Source organism: Pseudophryne corroboree, chromosome 8, assembly GCF_028390025.1.
Source record: "Pseudophryne corroboree isolate aPseCor3 chromosome 8, aPseCor3.hap2, whole genome shotgun sequence".
Classification (NCBI taxonomy): Eukaryota; Metazoa; Chordata; class Amphibia; order Anura; family Myobatrachidae; genus Pseudophryne; species Pseudophryne corroboree.
This window is the reverse complement of record NC_086451.1, coordinates 243299938-243317268: the sequence shown is the minus strand read 5'-3', so window position 1 is coordinate 243317268 and position 17331 is coordinate 243299938. Positions and strand designations below refer to the sequence as shown.

Sequence of the window (17331 nt, the reverse complement as noted above, 5' to 3'; positions counted from 1 at the left end):
AACTCCAGAATGTTTATCAGGAGGAGAGATTCCTCCCTGGTCCACCGACCCTGAAGAGAGTGTTGCTTCAACACCATGCCCCATCCCCGCAGACTGGCATCCGTCGTTCGGAGGACCCAGTTGGAGATCCAGAAGGGTGACCCCTGCTCAATCGTTAATTAACCTCTGCAGAGGGCGAGAATGAAATTGAGCGTACTCTACCATGTCGAAAGCCAACACCTTGAGGCCTAGTACTTGCATCGCCGAGTGCATCGAAACACAAGGGCGAGAGAGGAAGCATCGTATCCTATCCTGAAGTTTCAGGACCTTCTCCGGAGACGAGAACAACCATTGGTTGTGTGTGCCCAGTAATGCCCCCAGGTGTACCATGCTCTGAGAAGGAACCAGCGAGGATTTCTTCCAGTTGATGAGCCACCAGTGGGCTTGCAGGAATTGGACCGTCAGCTCCAGATGACGGAGGAGAACCTCTGGGGAGTTCGCCAGGATCAACAAGTCGTCCAGATATGGCAGGATCCTGATACCCCGACGGCGTAGAAGGGCTGTCATGACCGCCATGACCTTGGTGAAGATTTGCAGAGCCGTGGTCAGTCCAAAAGGCAAGGCCTGGAATTGATAATGTAGGTTGCCAATAGCAAATATGTAGGTAAGCATCCTGAATGTCCAGGGATACCATATAGTCCTTGGGCTCCAAGGCCAGAACAATAGAGAGAAGAGTTTCCATACGGAATTTGGAAACCTTCACAAATTTGTTCAAAGATTTGAGGTTGAGAATGGGCCGTGAGGTTCCATTCGGTTTCGGAACTAGGAACAGCGTTGAATAGTACCCCCTGCCTCTCTGAGATAGAGGCACTGGCACTATCACTCCTGTTTCCAGGAGGGATTATACCACCAAATGTAGAGTTTTTGCTTTTAATGGATCCGAAATGATATTTGGCGAGCAAAACTGGCGAGGGGGACGTTTCTTGAAAGAAATGGTGTATCCGTGAGTGACTACTTCCCTCACTCAGGCATTTGAAGTGGTCTGTAATCATACCTGGGCGAAACGCAGAAGTCGGCCTCCCACCCTGGGGTCCCCCAGGGGGAGGCCTGCCCCGTCATGCAGCACGCTTATCTGGTTTGGAAGCAGGCTGACGGGCAGCCCAAGAACGTTTAGGTTTGGGCTTAGAGGTTTTGGAAGTGCAAGCCTGTTTCGGGTACGCCCAGGGCCGGCCCTACGCATACTCAAAGCACGCGGCTGAGTAAGGCGCCGCACATAGAGAGCGCGCTCTGGACCAGTATCGCAATTCACTGACCTCATCGTCATTGACAGTCAGCGATTCTTCCGCGTCCGTACTTTCCCTGCTTCCCTTCCGTGTAATGCCACTTCTATCATGCATATGTAATCAGCAGCGGTGCGTCATGACGTCACGCCGCTCATTACATATGCACAAACTCGGCTGTGGCAGGACAGACACCAGTCACGCCACTGCCGCATGGAGCCGGGAGTGGACTGCAGCGCTCCCTTCTCAGCCGTGTGTACAACTGCACTTGATGGAGCTGGTCAACTCATCTGAGGCAGCAGTGAGTGTCTCCATCCTCCACTGAGAGCAGGTCCTTGCCAGTGGGGATGACGGTGGCGGCAGGGGGGAATGGGGATCAGCATTTACTGTCTCCAACTAACAGCTCGATAGCTGGCAGCAGGTTTGTGTCTGGGGAAGGGAAGGGGGGGGCGGGGTACGTGGGGTGAGGGTGAACTAGATGAAAAGTACTGTCACCAGCTACAAAAGTACTGTCAGGCAAGTGGGATCCTCTCCTCCCTCACACTGCCCTGCATTGGCTGCCTCTCCCCCCCACCCTCTCTCTCTCCATGCCCACCTCTCTCACCCCATGCTTATCTCTCCTCCCTCCCCATGCCTTTCTCTCTCGGTTGTGTCTATTTCCTAGTGGGCTAAGGGACATTTGACCCACGTGACACGCAAGAGAAGGAGAGGAGCAAGATCGGTAAAGGGTCCAGAAATGGACCCTCGCGGCCTCGCTTCGCTCGCCACGCTTCGGGCTAATTACTAAAGGTAATAGTTGGTGGCGTGGATACTGAAAGTGGTATCCTGCCATCCTTGCTCCGCCCCCTGATGTCACAGGTCCCCTAGCCCACTAGGATTTAGCATCTACCTTTCTCTCTTCCCCTCCCCATGCCTCTCCTCTCTCTCCCTCCCCATTCCTCTCTCCCCCATGCCTCTCTCCCTCCCTCCCCATGCCTCTCTCCCCCCTCCCATGCCTCTTTTACTCACTCCCTTCCCATGTTTGTGTTTCACTCTCTCCCTCCCCATGCCTCTGTCCTTCCCCATGACTCCCCCTCATGCCTCTCCTCTCCTCTCTCCCACTCCCTCTCTCTTTCAACATGCGTCTTTCTCTCTCAACATGCCTCTCTTTCTCTCAACATGCCTCCCTCTGTGTGTAAAAGGGACTCTACTGAGGCATAACATGTAAATGCATCTCCACTACTTTGCGGTGTAATGTAAATTGATATTATGTAGCCACGCCCCTTCCCATGAAGCTATGCCCCTTTATGTTCCATTAAGGGGTGCCAAAGTATATACTCGCTTACCAAAAAAATTGGGCACGGGCCGGCCCTGGGAATGCCTGACCCTTAGCTTTACTTGGAGGTCGAAAGGAACGAAAGGTGGTACTTTTAGTCTTCGGAGCTGAAGGATTAGTACTCGGCAGACATGCAGTTTTAGCAGACGCTGAGTCAGCAACAATCTTGTTCAGATCTTCCCCAAAAAGGATGCTTCCCTTAAAAGGGATCACCTCCAAGGTCTTTTTAGAGTCCAGATCCACAGACCAGGACCGCAACCACAGAATCTGGCGAGCCAGAATGGATGTAGTAGATGCTTTGGCTGCCAGCACACCGGCATCAGAGCGAGGCCATCTCCTGTATGTAATGAGAGGCTGTGGTAATATATGAAAGACACTGTCTGGCCTTATCAGAAAAATTAGAAGGTAGCTCCGCTTCAACTTCTTGAACCCAGGCTTCAATAGCTTTTGCAGCCCAAGAAGCCGCAATAGTAGGTCTATGCACAGCACCCGCAAAAGTGTAAATAGACTTCAAGCATCCCTCCACACACTTATCTGTCGGTTCCTTCAGAGGGGTGACGGTAGTGACAGGCAGAGTAGAAGACACCACCAGACGTGCAACATAGAATTTCTTTCCTGGAGACTTCCAGGATTCCTGACATATGTCAACTAAATGGTCAGAATGTTGCAAAACGAATTTAGTAACCTACTGACGTTTGAGCTTATCAGGTTTCTTAGACGTATCTGGAGGTTCAGTTTCATTATCGATCTGAAGAATCAGTTGGGACTTTATAATTTGCTTTGGAGCGAACCAGCCACACTGGTCTTTTGGATGTGGACATCTGTGCAATATACAATTGGGATACAGTATATGGCAGCGTGTAAATAATATCAGCAGTGGGAATAATTATTTTATGAAAATATGCATTGCATTTTTTATGCTTTTATTTTATGTGATTGAATAAAATGTTTATATAGTAATGATCGGTATCTAGCGCTCTCTTGTGATATTGCATGTTTCACAATTACTTTGTATCTATTTGAGTATCGCAGAATACTCATGTGGGAGCAGCTATAAGTATATAGATATCAGTATATCAATTCTATTATATAAATTGGGTGACCAACAGCTTTATTTTGTGCCTTATATCAGAGCGCCTGATTTGATAATTTTAGGAGTCCTAATTATCAAGCATTATAGGATATACAACAGGGACAATATGTGATTGCACAGGCACAGGAGGTCCCACAGGGGGCGCAAGTCTCGTTACTAGCGTAGTCAGTAAATTAGAAAAACCAGCCCAAGGTGGGTCTTGGTGTGCCACCGGTGCTGCAGACTGACCGAGGGGTACAGAACCCCCGGTACCTGGACCCTCAGCTGAAATATTTTCCTCAGATAAATTTGCGGCGTCAGCACTGCATGACGCAGGATCAGCCACGGATCTCCCGCCCTGTGACGCAGACATTATTGGAGAATGTAGCTCTACGGCGTAACAGTACAATGTAGCCAGACACAGTACCTGACAAAAAATCACTGTGGAGTGTGATTGCAAATGCAGATCACAAACAGAGGATTTAAGTGGGAAATGGTGACTGAAATACACAGAGAAAAATACCAAACAGTATATCCTGTGAAACACTATACAGTATATATAAGACCCTGATGCACTTAGCTCCCGTCAGGGTACAAAATATAGGGATAGCAATGTGTGTGAGATACACGGAATAGGAACCACACAGCAGCCATTGGCACACACAGTCACATATACAATGCAGAAATTATTACAAACAATAAAACTGCACTGGACTAGCAATACTAAGTAAAGCTATGTATGTATACAGATATAACAATGCACAGTAAATACTGGATGTATATCACAGGATACTTGTACTAAATATCCCTATAGTTATGCACTTGTTATTAACGAACACTGTCAAACGACATGTAGAATACTTAAGAGTCCTGTAAATGCACAGCGCTGATGAGGCAGGCAGCTTTACAGAGGAGACAGTGCCCAGCAGTCCCAGAATCAGCGCAGCTCTGTGTGATGGCGCCCAGACGCTGACAGGGAGTGAGGGAGAGAGAGAGATGCAGCTCCAGGGCATCTGCTGTAGATGGCGCCTGTGGCTGGTTGAGGGGCTACAGGTCAGAGCCTTATCCCCTCTTCTGGACTTCACCACCAGGTACTATGGAGCCTAAACTAAATGGATTTTAGTAAATCCGACCTGTGCTCCTTGCTCTGGTTGATAAAGTGGGGTCCCTGCACGGCCACAGTGTCCACGCCAGCGGCACGGTCCGTCTCCGGAGACCGCGACCGGATCGCGATTTCAGCGGGTACCGCCTGTTGGACCCTTTTACCTCCTCCCTATTGTGCGGCCACACGATCCTGGAGAGCAGCGGCTGTATGTGTGCCTGATGAGACCGGAGCACCTCCGCTGTAAGTACCAGGCAACCATGGTGCGGGAGTATACAGCGCCGCTGGGGGAGGTGAGGGAACCGCAGCACGATATGTCAGTATGACATATAGCACCAAGTGTCTATGCTGCGGCCCTTGAAGCCTTCTTTCTTGTCAGAAAAGCTCTATTCAGGGCTGCCTAACGCAGCCCTCCCTGTTAGCTGCCTTCACTGCAGGCACCAACTTACAAACTGAGCTCCAGTGCCTGGAGGCGGGGATATAGAACAGGCGGTGCAGTGCATCTTGGGAACAGTCAAAGCTTTAACCTGTTAGTGCCTCGGATCAAGATCCAACTCTACACCCCAATGTTATTCTCTGTGGAATACCAGTGTACCCCGCTGCAGAAACGTCAATATTAGCAGTCTGTTTCCCATTTATTTGATCGCCATAAATATAAACTGTACGTACATTCATGTCTATGCAAGTATTTGTACTCACCTCTTTACAGCCCGAATGTTTACATCTGGTTCCTATTGTGGCCACTGCAGCATCAACTGAAAATTTAAAATATCACTTTAAATGCTGAACACAAACGTCATTCAGATCCATACACACCTGAGAGCAATCCAGCTACTGACCTCTCTTTTCAGGCTCCTTATCTGCTTCCAGCGTGAGTTTCTGTAACTCTTGTTCAAGTGACCGAGACACTTTAAGCACAAGAGGAAGCATCTGCTCTTGTGTACTGGAAACAATCAGAAGTGTACAATGAGCTCTGCACAAATGTATTTCAGGTACAGTACATCACAGTGTGGATGGATTCAGGGGTGCTCTGTAACCATATAGTCATACCCCCCAACTTTGTGGCTTGTGGGGTCGGGCCGCTCGCGCGGCATGTCCAGCGCTCCTGTAGCAGCTGGGCAGCCCCCTCTTCACCTCCCAGCAGGGAATACTTGCTGTGCGCACAGCATGTATTCAGCGATCACTTGCTGCTTTGCAGAGCAGCGGGTGATTACAGCCTCCTCGACTGCCCCCCCTCCCCCGGGACACTGCTGCCCGCGGGAGGGACAGCGGGACAGTGTCCGAATAGCGGGACTGTCACGCTGGATTCGGGACAGTTGGGAGGTATGATATAGCGATTGACTGCGTTGTTTGCTGCATGGGTAGCATATAGCTGGCCTGATTTCTGAGTTGGACGTACAGCAGCCACAAGAACAAAAGTCTGTGGCAACCGGATTTACTTTATTATGCTAATTCGAGACTGCTTTTCCAGGCCTATGGGCCTCGCACCTTTTAGGGGCTCCACAACAACGGATCAAAATACTATTGATTTGATCTTGAAAGAAAATTTAAATCAAGCTTTCTTAAATTGTTTGCAAGAGATAGAAAAAATTAATCAACTTAAACAGACTCTATAGAGAAAATACTGTATTAATGTAATGTACCCATTAACAACGTAAAGTACATAAACCATAGACATCACATTCACATCACAGTTTCCAGATTGTAGACTGTTGGGTAATAAAATTAAAAATATATTAGGAAATAATCTGCAAGGGGGTTCCAAAATTTTGACTGCCTAGGGGCCTCCGCAGGTTTAATGCAGCACTGTTAGCACCTGGTGCGATCATATTCATAATATAATGCTAGTACACTTTCCACTCTCTATTACACTGTGGGGCTTATTCAGAGTTGTACACTTATGCATTTGCAATTGCGATTTTCTGGGCTACGGAACTACTAATGTTAGCAAGTGAAGCTGCCGCCCTGCAATCAAAAGAGACACCCCCTGAAGCGATCGCAAACCCATTCATAATTGCATACACAGTCGCAGCTTACACGCATCAATGGGTAAGTCTATAGTTAAGCAGTAGCAACACAGGTGGCATGTTTCTTTGCATACATGATCACAGACGCGGTCAGATACACGCCCAAAAAAACGGGCAAGACCCCACCATATTATTGCTGCCACTCCCCGTTACCCCCCACCCACCAGTCCCATCCTGTAAATCACTCTGCAAAGAAATCCTCACTGCGAGCGGAATCACAAAAGACACCTTTGCACATGCACAGTGCAATCGCACCACATGCACAGTCTGCAGATAAAACATCGGCATTGCGTACAAATCTGTATTAGGCCCTGTATCTTTTAGCTGTATTCTTTACATTCTTACATTTAGTACAAATGAATTAAAGCTTCCCAGTGTACAGTGGCTGTGCTGTCAGTCTACATACAAAGACAGTGCAGTGTGCATAGGAGAACACGTCCCGCCACAATACCAAGCTTTACCTGCACTATCATCAGCAGCGACGGACTGGGGCCTCGATTCGGCCCTGGCATTTGGGGGCATGCCACATGACGTATGGGCGCATGCCGCAAGTCATGGGGGCGTGGACTTGTGGCACGCCCCCATTACCATGGCGACGGTTGCTGGGGGGCGGGATGCACCGCGAGTCAGGGGGGCGTGGACTCGCGGCACGCCCCCATTTCCATGGAGACCATGGAACCAGAGAGCCAGAGGCTTCACTGCGCGCGGCCTTCCCGGCTCTCTGAGTGACCGATTCGGCCCACCTGCCCATCGGCCCTTCTAGCATGTGCCAGAAGTGCCAGACGGCCAGTCCGGCCATGATCATCAGTAACTGGGTGTTACCTGTAGCTTTTTACAGAAAAAGGTGCTAAAGCGTGAAACAGTATTATCTCCTGATGAAGTCATATTAGAGAAGATCCAATTATCGCTTTCAATGTGCCACACTAACAATCTTATTGAAAAGAATAGAATGTAAATGATCTTTCAGAAGTATGGTCCTCCAAGAAGTGTGGCCGACCAGTACTGAGAAACATCTGGATCGCGGAATCCAGATGATAGATCAACAGTTAAAAGGTCGACACCAAATGATCAACATGTACATGGTCGACATGAGCAAAATGTCGATGTGACAATGGTCGACACACATATGGTCGAAATTTCTTTTTGTTTTTTTCATATATTACCATCCCCATGGACTACGATTGAGAATAGTAACCTTGCCCAAAGCATGGGGACGCGGTACACTAATTGGGGTTCTATGTGCTGGAAGGTTACATTTGACACCAACAAAACATGAAAAACTCATGTCGACCTTTTCATGTATTGACCATTTCCATGTCAACCTTTTGAACCAGACAACCTTTTTACCACGTCAACTTGTGCATTTGGTATAGACCATTTGGTGTCGACCGAGACACAGTCGGCCTTTTGACTGTAGACCCCGTATGACTATGTGTGATGTTACCTGCTTTCTGTGCACGTTCAGTTTATCAGTTTTATCAGCAGGATGCATATGGGGAATTGGTGACTCAAATACAAGCAACCGTCTGAGGGGTGTGACACAGCTTGCGACTGCGATCCCGTACAGAGTTACAATTCCTCAGGCGTCTTACTTCCTGCGGCCATGCTGCGTGACTACAGGATTACTCAGATGTGCTTCTGATATATGCGGCTTCGTACACAACAGTCAGATCTCAGATGCACCCAGTGGGCGTCACAATACAAATCCGGGTGTCAGCGACCGTTGCATAGTTTTATACCTTGCAATGCTCCTAGGAATGCTGTCGCATGTGTGAGTACCTTGGGATGCGCTTAGGAATGCTGTTGCATGTGTGCGTACCTTGCAATGCTTCTAGAAACGCTGTTGCATGTGTGAGTACCTTGGAATGCTCTTAGGAACACTGTTGCATGTGTGAGTACCTTGCAATGCTCCAAGGAATGCTGTTGCATGTGTGAGTACCTTGCAATGCTCCCAGGAATGCTATTGCATTTGTGAGTCCCTTGGAATGCTCCAAGAAATGCTGTTGCATGTGTGAGTACAGTTCTATAGATTGTAAGCTTGCGAGCAGGGCCTTCCTACCTCTGTCTGTCTGTTTTTACCCAGTTTTTTTCTATTACTGTTGTTCTAATTGTAAAGCGCAACGGAATATGCTGCGCTATATAAGAAACTGTTAAATAAATAAATAAATAAATTACAGTGCTCGTAGGAATGCTGTTGCATGTGCGAGTACCTTGTAATGCTCTGAGGAATGCTGCTGCATGTGTGAGTACCTTGTAATGCTCCTAGGAATGCTGTTGCATTTGTGAGTACCTTGAAATGCTCTTATGAATGCTGTTGCATGTGTGCGTACCTTGCAATGCTTCTAGAAATGCTGTTGCATGTGTGAGTACCTTGGAATGCTCTTAGGAACACTGTTGTATGCGAGTCCCTTGCAATGCTCCAAGTTATGCTGTTGCATGTGTGAGTACTTTGCAATACTCCTAGGAATGCTGCTGTATGTGCGAGTCCCTTGCAATGCTCCAAGGAATGCTGTTGCATGTGTGAGTACCTTGCAATACTCCTAGGAATGCTGTTGCATGTGTGAGTCCCTTGCAATGCTCCATGGAATGCTGCTGTATGTGTGAGTATCTTACCAAACTGCGGCTTTGGGTGTAGTATTCCTTAAGTAAATTCAAACAAAAGTTAAATGAGGCTGAGAAAGTTAATATAAAACTTAAAACAGATAAAAATGAGAACAGTTACATGTACTTATGTATATGTAATTCATGTACTTTGTGTTTAAAGTGCTCTAACCATATATTACCCTTTTATGAAATGTGTTGTGTTGGTTGTATGTACCAGATATACTTAATATATAACTATTACTTCTATACCTAATTTGTCGCAGAGGTTGTGTACTGTCAGTGTTACCTCGGCCTCTCTTTCTGCATCTTTTCCGCAGATTTGGGGCCCCGCATAATGATTTCGATACGTGGTTTTGATCCACTGTCATTAGAGTCATTACTTCCAGTGAGGTCAGGTTTTACAGGTTCCAGTGGTTTCTCATTGCTGTGAAAGCCCTTAGTGCAGCCCTAAGGACAGAAACAAAGGATGAGGGAATGTATACAGGTGAGGATCCGGTAGAGAGTGACGGGTAACTGATATAATAATGGGGGCATTTAGGGGGCAATTTCATTAGACGCAAAAGACGCAAAATGGCAGAACAATAGTTGGAACGTCGACACGTCGCTACCACCAACGTTTCACCCCATGTGTGCAGGAACAATATTGGGGTACCATAATTCCTGGTGATGTAGTGCCAGACATCACCCTAACTTTAAATTTTGCCTTTAGATGGTAAATTAGGTTACCCAGTAGATCTAAAATCTCTCTATTACACTTATAGATGTAAGACAGTGATGCAGATGTGCAGAAACTCTACCTGAATAGCTAGAAACTCTGAGAAGTCTGTTGTGCGTTTCCTGCAGCAAGACCAACCCTTAGGGGAGGAAAAGATAGGGGAGAATATTAAGAAAGTACACTTGGGCCCCTCAAGAGCATTATCAGGGTAGGTACTACACACTTACCTTTAGAGCATCATGAAAAATTGGGTAACCCGGATGAAAGCGACAAGAGTCTATGGAAAAGAAATATGTACATAAAGCATAGACCACCATCCCTATCCTGTCCTTGTGTTCATTCAATAAGTCAGTTACTTCCACACAGCTGATGTCACCAACAATATACAGTAACATGCAAGGCAATGTTCCCACCCATATTGTTACATGCTATACAGACATGTTATACAGTTATAGAAGTAATGGCGGTAAAGACCTCTGGCACTAAGTATTGGTAAATAGTCATCTTTACATTGTTTAAAGATAAAAAATGTACAATTTATTCTACAAACATATAAAACAGGCTTGAATCTCATGTAATGACAATTAAAAACCAATCAGGAAGTTGTGCATGGAAAAATACCCTGCGCTTTGACTTCTAAGCAACCATGGGACACGTTTCGAGCAGTGTGTAGCTCTTCCTCATGGCAAGTCTTAAGGAACACTCGAAATGCGTTGGTCGATCTGTGCATGCAGTAATCTACTCGTGGACCCTCCGTACCTCTTCCTGGACTGCCTAAGAGCTAAAGCAGGGTATTTTCTGGGAATACTCTGCCATGTACCATCTGCGTCTCCTTCGTCTCCAGCCAGGTATGATCCACTATTTATCCATTCTTTGCTCTGTGTGATCCCTATCTAACATGACCACTGTATAAATGCATTAACTGGGTGCTACACAATATAAAAGTGCCACTTATAAATTATGAGCTCATTATTGTGTGTGTGTGTTTTTTTTAGTATACTCAGTTTATGCACAGCTTCCTGATTGTTTTTTTTTATTGTTATTTCATAAGATTTGAGCCTGATTTTATATAGTTTACAGAATAATAAAATGTAATATCTTTAAACAATCTAAAACTGTGACTAATTAGTAATTACTAATGCTCAGCGCCAGAGGTCTTTACCATCATAACCTCTATGAATATCCCCTTGGGTGAATTGGGACACCCAGCACACTAACCATTCAGGCAGTAGCAGATCTTGCCATGGGCAAGCAGGACTTTTGCCCGGGGCGCCGCCTTCCGGAGGGCGCCGCACCGCGGCAAGATCCCCTGCTGCTGTGCCTCCCGCTGCCCCGCTGTGAAGGGAAACTAGACGCGTAGCGTCTAGTTTTCCTTCGCGGAGAGGACCTTTTCTGTAATGATGTGCGGTGCGCGTTGACGTCATCGCGCACCGCAGAGCAAAGGTCCTCTCCACGAAGTGAACTAGACGCATAGCGTCTAGTTTCCCTTCGTGGAGAGGACCTTTTCTGTAATGATGTGCGGTACGCGATGACGTCATCGCGCACCGCACATCATTTTAGCGGCGCTACTACTGTACAGGGGGTGTAACTGACCACGCCCCCTGTATGAAGCCACGCCCCCTATGGCCGCCCGGGGCGCTAAAAGACCCTGAGCCGGCCCTGCATTCAGGCTTGCTTTGTATATTGCAGTATTTCCACATACTCTATTTATTCAATGCAGTTACATACAGACACTTACCTGCAGAGTTGTTGTTATGGAGAAATTGCTGCCCGCATCCTTTGTTATAACACAGCACAGACTTTTCAGAAGTATCCTGTACGTTACTCACACCCAAATCCTGACAGCTCATGATGCCAGGACAGCACAGCCAGCTGAGCTTATGACACCAAATAACAAAAAAATAAACAAGATTTCTGTGACAACAACAGCAGAGAAGATACAGAGAATCTGGAACATCCACAACATACAGTTTGCATCAAAGATCTTTATTGTGATTGATGTTGAATGAAATCACATTTATGCGATTTCTTTTATTCTATTCAGTCTAGAGAGAGAGAGCGAGAGAGCGGTCTGCTGATTGTATGTTATAATCAGCAGACCGCTCTCCCTCTCTCTCTTTCTCTCTCTAAACTGAATAGAATAAAATAAATCACATAAATGTGATTTCATTCAACATCAATCACAATAAAGATCTTTGATGCAAAAAACAAAACGCTTGCACACAGGAAACAGTTCAAGGACTAATACCAAAATATAAGTGTAAAAACAGACATGACGTTTTACCAATAGCTAAGATAAGGTATCTAATAGTCCCTGTTAGTCTGTCGGAATTTAAGCATCGGTATACTGACCGCAGTGATCCCGACAGCCGGTAACATGATTGCATCCCATCTAACACTATATTACTGTATACATGATATCACTAATACATGAAAAAAGTATTAGTAAAAAGCATAAAAGCAAGGTTTATAGCTGGTAAAGCTGACACAAACAGGGAGATGTAATGCTGCAAAAATGACATATTATTATAATACCCAGAAGTTAGTACCTGGAGAGCAGCGATAGTAACAGCGTGTAGAGCAGGAACAGAATGACCCGAGAGAGGACAGCCCAGCGGAAGCCTAGCACGTGGCTCTATTTTTAGAGTCAGTGGGTCCCAGCCCAGCTCCAAAGATGGAAAGAAGAATGTCAGCAGCTGTGGCAGGTGACAGGCAGAATAACACAAGCCAGACTGAGGAAATGACAGGAAAGATCTGGAAAGTGGAAGCAGGATATGGAGAAGGAAAAAAAAAAGAAAACCTCTGAAATCTGTGAAAGGTACAGAGACAAATAATGAAAGCTAGAAACATAATGCCAATCAGAAGATGCATTGGACAGTAAGTGAAATGGGAATGTCCATTAAGCAAAAATAGGGAGAAGAAAGACAATATAGGGGACATAAATGGATAATAGACAGACATTTATGTTCTGCAAAAGCAGAGTGTGATAAGTAAGGGAGGCAGTGCTATCTTTCAGCAGCAACTCTCCTGAAACTCTCACTGTGAAATAGTCAGGACCTGCATTCCTGAACCGGTCCTGGGCCACAATGCCTTTCCCACATTCCCATTTTATTTGAAAGTCCCTTCTTTTCATCTCTCTCTCTAAATATATAAAACTGTATCTCTCTCTCTCTCTCTCATATATATATATATATATATATAAAATAAAAAATAAATAAGAGATGAGCGGGTTCGGTTCTCAGAGAACCGAACCTCACACTCTGAGCCTGGTTCCGAGCCCGGCTCGGGTTTTCCTGCCTGACTCAGAAACTCGAACGAGGCAAAACGTCATCATCCTGCTGTCGGATTCTCGCAGGATTTGGATTCCATATAAGGAGCCGCGCGTCCCGGCCATTTTCACTCCAGTCTCGGAGAGTGTAGTGAGAGGACGTGTCTCTGTCCTCAGTGTCTGTGTGGGGGCGGAAAAGTGGGGTGAGGAGTCTTGTGATGTGTTGTGCTGCTCAGTCCAGTCTAGTCAGTGTATTGTGCTGCATCAGTCCAACCAGTCACAGTGTTGGTGTCCTCTGCTGCTATATGCAGTGCCATAACTAGGTGCGTGCTAGAGGTGCATTGCACACAGCGCATATGCACTGGGGGCGCATCCGCTAGCACACACAGGAAGCAGGCAAGCAGGGTACTAGTATTATTTACCTTGTAGGCTCCACCGTCCCCCGTCGCTGTCAGCCAAATTCGGAAAAAGCAGTGCCGCAGCGTTTCAAGCCGGGTATGCGCATGGCATTCTGGAAGTGGCAGCGGGAGAAGAGGAGCAGCCAGCAGCAGCGCATCTCGGTGTTTGGAGTGGCCATAAACCCCGCAGCGCTGCACCCCCCACCCCTTCCTGACTGCGCCCATGAGAGAACTGCTGTGCGACCTTGCACTCGGCAGTGTCGCACACATGGCCTGCCAGAGGAAGAGTCCAGCGCAGGAGCGGAAGGCAGCATGGGGTGAGTCACAGAGCGGGGTGGGGGCGGGGGGTTACAGCTGGAAGTTGGAAACACACACTTTGCTCAGCGCCTCCACAGTCCACACTGATGTCCCTCACTGTTCATTACACCCACTCTCTGCTCCCCTCACTACTCCCTACTCTCACCCTCACTGATCACTACACCCACTCTCTCTGTTACCGTCACTCACCCACCAACATTGCTCCCTACTCTCACCCTGACTGTGTAAAAAGGGGACGCTGTCTGCCGTAATGTGCAAAAAGGGGACGCTGTCTGCCGTAATGTGCAAAAAGGGGGACGCTGTCTGCCGTAATGTGTAAAAGGGGCTCTACCTGGTGTAGTGGCGCTACTGTGCAGCGTAATTTGTATAATGGAGACTACTGTGCACCGTAGTATGAATTGGTATTATTTTGTGGCCACGCCCCTTCCCCTATATATTTTCAGCGCGCCTACAGCGCGCACTGCCCCTGTCTTGCATGGGGGCGGGCGCCAATGCCGTTCCTTGCACACAGCGTTAAAATGCCTAGTTACGGCTAGAGATGTGCAGCGGGTATTTTTCGTGTTTTGTGTTTTGGTTTTGGATTCGGTTCCGTGGTCGTGGTTTGGATTCGGACTCGTTTTGGCAAAACCACCCTTTCGGATTTTTGTTGGATTCGGATGCGTTTTGGAGTCGGGTGTTTTTTGTTTTTGTTTTTTTTAAACCCTCAAAAACAGCTGAAATCATAGAATTTTGGGGCAATTTTGATTCTATAGTATTATTAACCTCAATAACTATTATTTACACTCATTTCCATGCTATTCTGAACACCTCACAATATTATTTTTAGTCCTAAAATTTGCTCAGAGGTCGCTGGATGACTAAGCTAAGCGACCCAAGTGAGCGGCACAAACATCTAGCCCATCTAGGAGTGGCACTGCAATGTCAGACAGGATGGCACTTAAAAAAAATAGTCCCCAAACAGCACATGATGCAAAGAAAAGAGAAAAAGAGATGCAAAATGGAATTGTCCTTGGGCCCTCCCACCCACACAATATTATTTTTGTTGTATGTTGTATAATAAAAAGGACATGCACACTTTAACAAACCAATCATTTCAGCGACAGGGTCTGCCACACGACTGTGGCTGAAATGACTGGTTGGTTTGGGCCCCCACCAAAAAAGAAGCAATCAATCTCTCCTTGCACAAACTGACTCTACAGAGGCAAGATGTCCACCTCATCCTCATCGTCCGATTCCTCACCCTTTCACTGTGTACATCCTCCTCTATTCATTCGTCCCTACTGGAATCCACATCACAGGTCCTGTGTACTTTCTGGAGGCAATTGCTGGTAAATGTCTCCACAGAGGAATTTATAATTTATTTTGTTGAACATCATCTTCTCCACATTTTCTGGAGTAACCTCCTACGCCGATGGCTGACAAGGTGAACGGCTGCACTAAACACTCTTTCGGAGTACACACTGGAGGGGGGGCAACTTAGGTAAAATAAAGCCAGTTTGTGCAAGGACCTCCAAATTGCCTCTTTTTCCTGCCAGTATACATACGGAATGTCTGACTTGCCTACTTGGATGCCGTCACTCATATAATCCTCCACCATTCTTTCAATGGTGACAGAATCATATGCAGTGACAGTAGACGACATGTCAGTAATCGTTGGCAGGTCCTTCAGTCCGGACCAGATGTCAGCACTTGCTCCTGACTGCCCTGCATCACCGCCAGCGGGTGGTTTTGGAAATTTTATTCTTTTCCTGGCAGCTCCAGTGGTGGTACAAAATGAAGAAGGAGCTGTTGGCGGGTCACGTTCCGCTTGACTTGACAAGTGTCTCACTAGCAGGTCTTTGAACATCTGCAGACTTGTGTCTGCCGGAAAGAGAGATACAACGTAGGCTTTAAACCTAGGATCGAGCACGGTGGCCAAAATGTAGTGCTCTGATTTCAACAGATTGACCACCCGTGAATCCTGGTTAAGCGAATGAAGGGCTCCATCCACAAGTCCCAAATGCCTAGCGGAATCGCTCTGTTTTAGCTCCTCCTTCAATCTCTCCAGATTCTTCTGCAAAAGCCTGATGAGGGTAATGACCTGACTCAGGCTGGCAGTGTCTGAACTGACTTCACGTGTGGCAAGTTCAAAGGGTTGGAGAACCTTGCACAACATGGAAATCATTCTCCGCTGCGCTTGAGTCAGGTGCATTCCCCCTCCATTGCCTATATCGTAGGCAGATGTATAGGCTTGAATGGCCTTTTGCTGCTCCTCCATCCTCTGAAGCATATAGAGGGTTGAATTCCACCTCGTTACCACCTCTTGCTTCAGCTGATGGCAGGGCATGTTCATGAGTGTTTGCTGGCGCTCTAGTCTTCGGCACGTGGTGGCTGAATGACGAAAGTGGCCCGCAATTTTTCGGCCCACCAACAGCATCTCCTGCACGCCCCTGTCGTTTTTCCAAAAATTATGCACCACCAAATTTATTATATGTGCAAAACATGGGACGTGCTGGAATTTGCCCACATGTAATGCATGGACAATATTGGTGGCGTTGTCCGATATCACAAATCCCCAGGAGAGTCCAATTGGGGTAAGCCAATCTTCAATGATGTTCCTCAGTTTCCGTAAGAGGTTGTCAGCTGTGTGCCTCTTGTGGAAAGCGGTGATACAAAGCGTAGCCTGCCTAGGAACGAGTTGGCGTTTGCGAGATGCTGCTACTGGTGCCACCGCTGTTGTTGCTGCGGGAGGCAATACATCTACCCAGTGGGCTGTCACAGTCACATAGTCCTTAGTCTGCCCTGCTCCACTTGTCCACATGTCCGTGGTTAAGTGGACAGTGGGTACAACTGCATTTTTTAGGACACTGAGGACACTTTTTCTGACGTCTGTGTACATTCTCGGTATCGCCTGCTTAGAGAAGTGGAACCTAGATGGGATTTGGTACCGGGGACACACTACCTCAAGCAATTCTCTAAGTCCCTGTGAACTAATGGTGGATACCGGACGCACGTCTAACACCAAGATAGTTGTCAAGGCCTGAGTTATCCGCTTTGCAACAGGATGACTGCGGTGATATTTCATCTTCCTCACAAAGGACTGTTGGACAGTCAATTGCTTACTGGAAGTAGTACAAGTGGTCTTCCGACTTCCCCTCTGGGATGACGATCGACTCCCAGCAGCAACACCAGCAGTAGGCGTTACACTCAAGGATCCATCGGAGGAATCCCAGTTAGGAGAGGACTCGTCAGACTTGCCAGTGACATGGCCTGC

At 47.0% G+C, this 17331-nt stretch overlaps 1 protein-coding gene across 2 annotated transcripts in view; it reads right to left on the bottom strand.

Moving 5' to 3' along the window:
• ITGB1BP2 (integrin subunit beta 1 binding protein 2) overlaps nucleotides 1-12719 on the bottom strand; it is a 37805-nt gene extending 25086 nt beyond the window's left edge. Inside the window, exons 1-7 of one of the 2 annotated variants that reach the window (XM_063937149.1) lie at nucleotides 12644-12719; nucleotides 11833-11971; nucleotides 10322-10371; nucleotides 10177-10233; nucleotides 9666-9826; nucleotides 5588-5691; nucleotides 5448-5503 (exon numbers count right to left, since the gene is read on the bottom strand). In XM_063937149.1, the coding sequence (XP_063793219.1) occupies nucleotides 5448-5503; nucleotides 5588-5691; nucleotides 9666-9826; nucleotides 10177-10233; nucleotides 10322-10371; nucleotides 11833-11944 (540 nt within the window). In that variant the 5' untranslated portion in view covers nucleotides 11945-11971; nucleotides 12644-12719. The remainder of the gene's footprint in view (nucleotides 1-5447; nucleotides 5504-5587; nucleotides 5692-9665; nucleotides 9827-10176; nucleotides 10234-10321; nucleotides 10372-11832; nucleotides 11972-12643) is intronic. The other variant, XM_063937150.1, reaches the window with a different exon arrangement.
• Between the last annotated feature and the right edge of the window lie 4612 nt (nucleotides 12720-17331).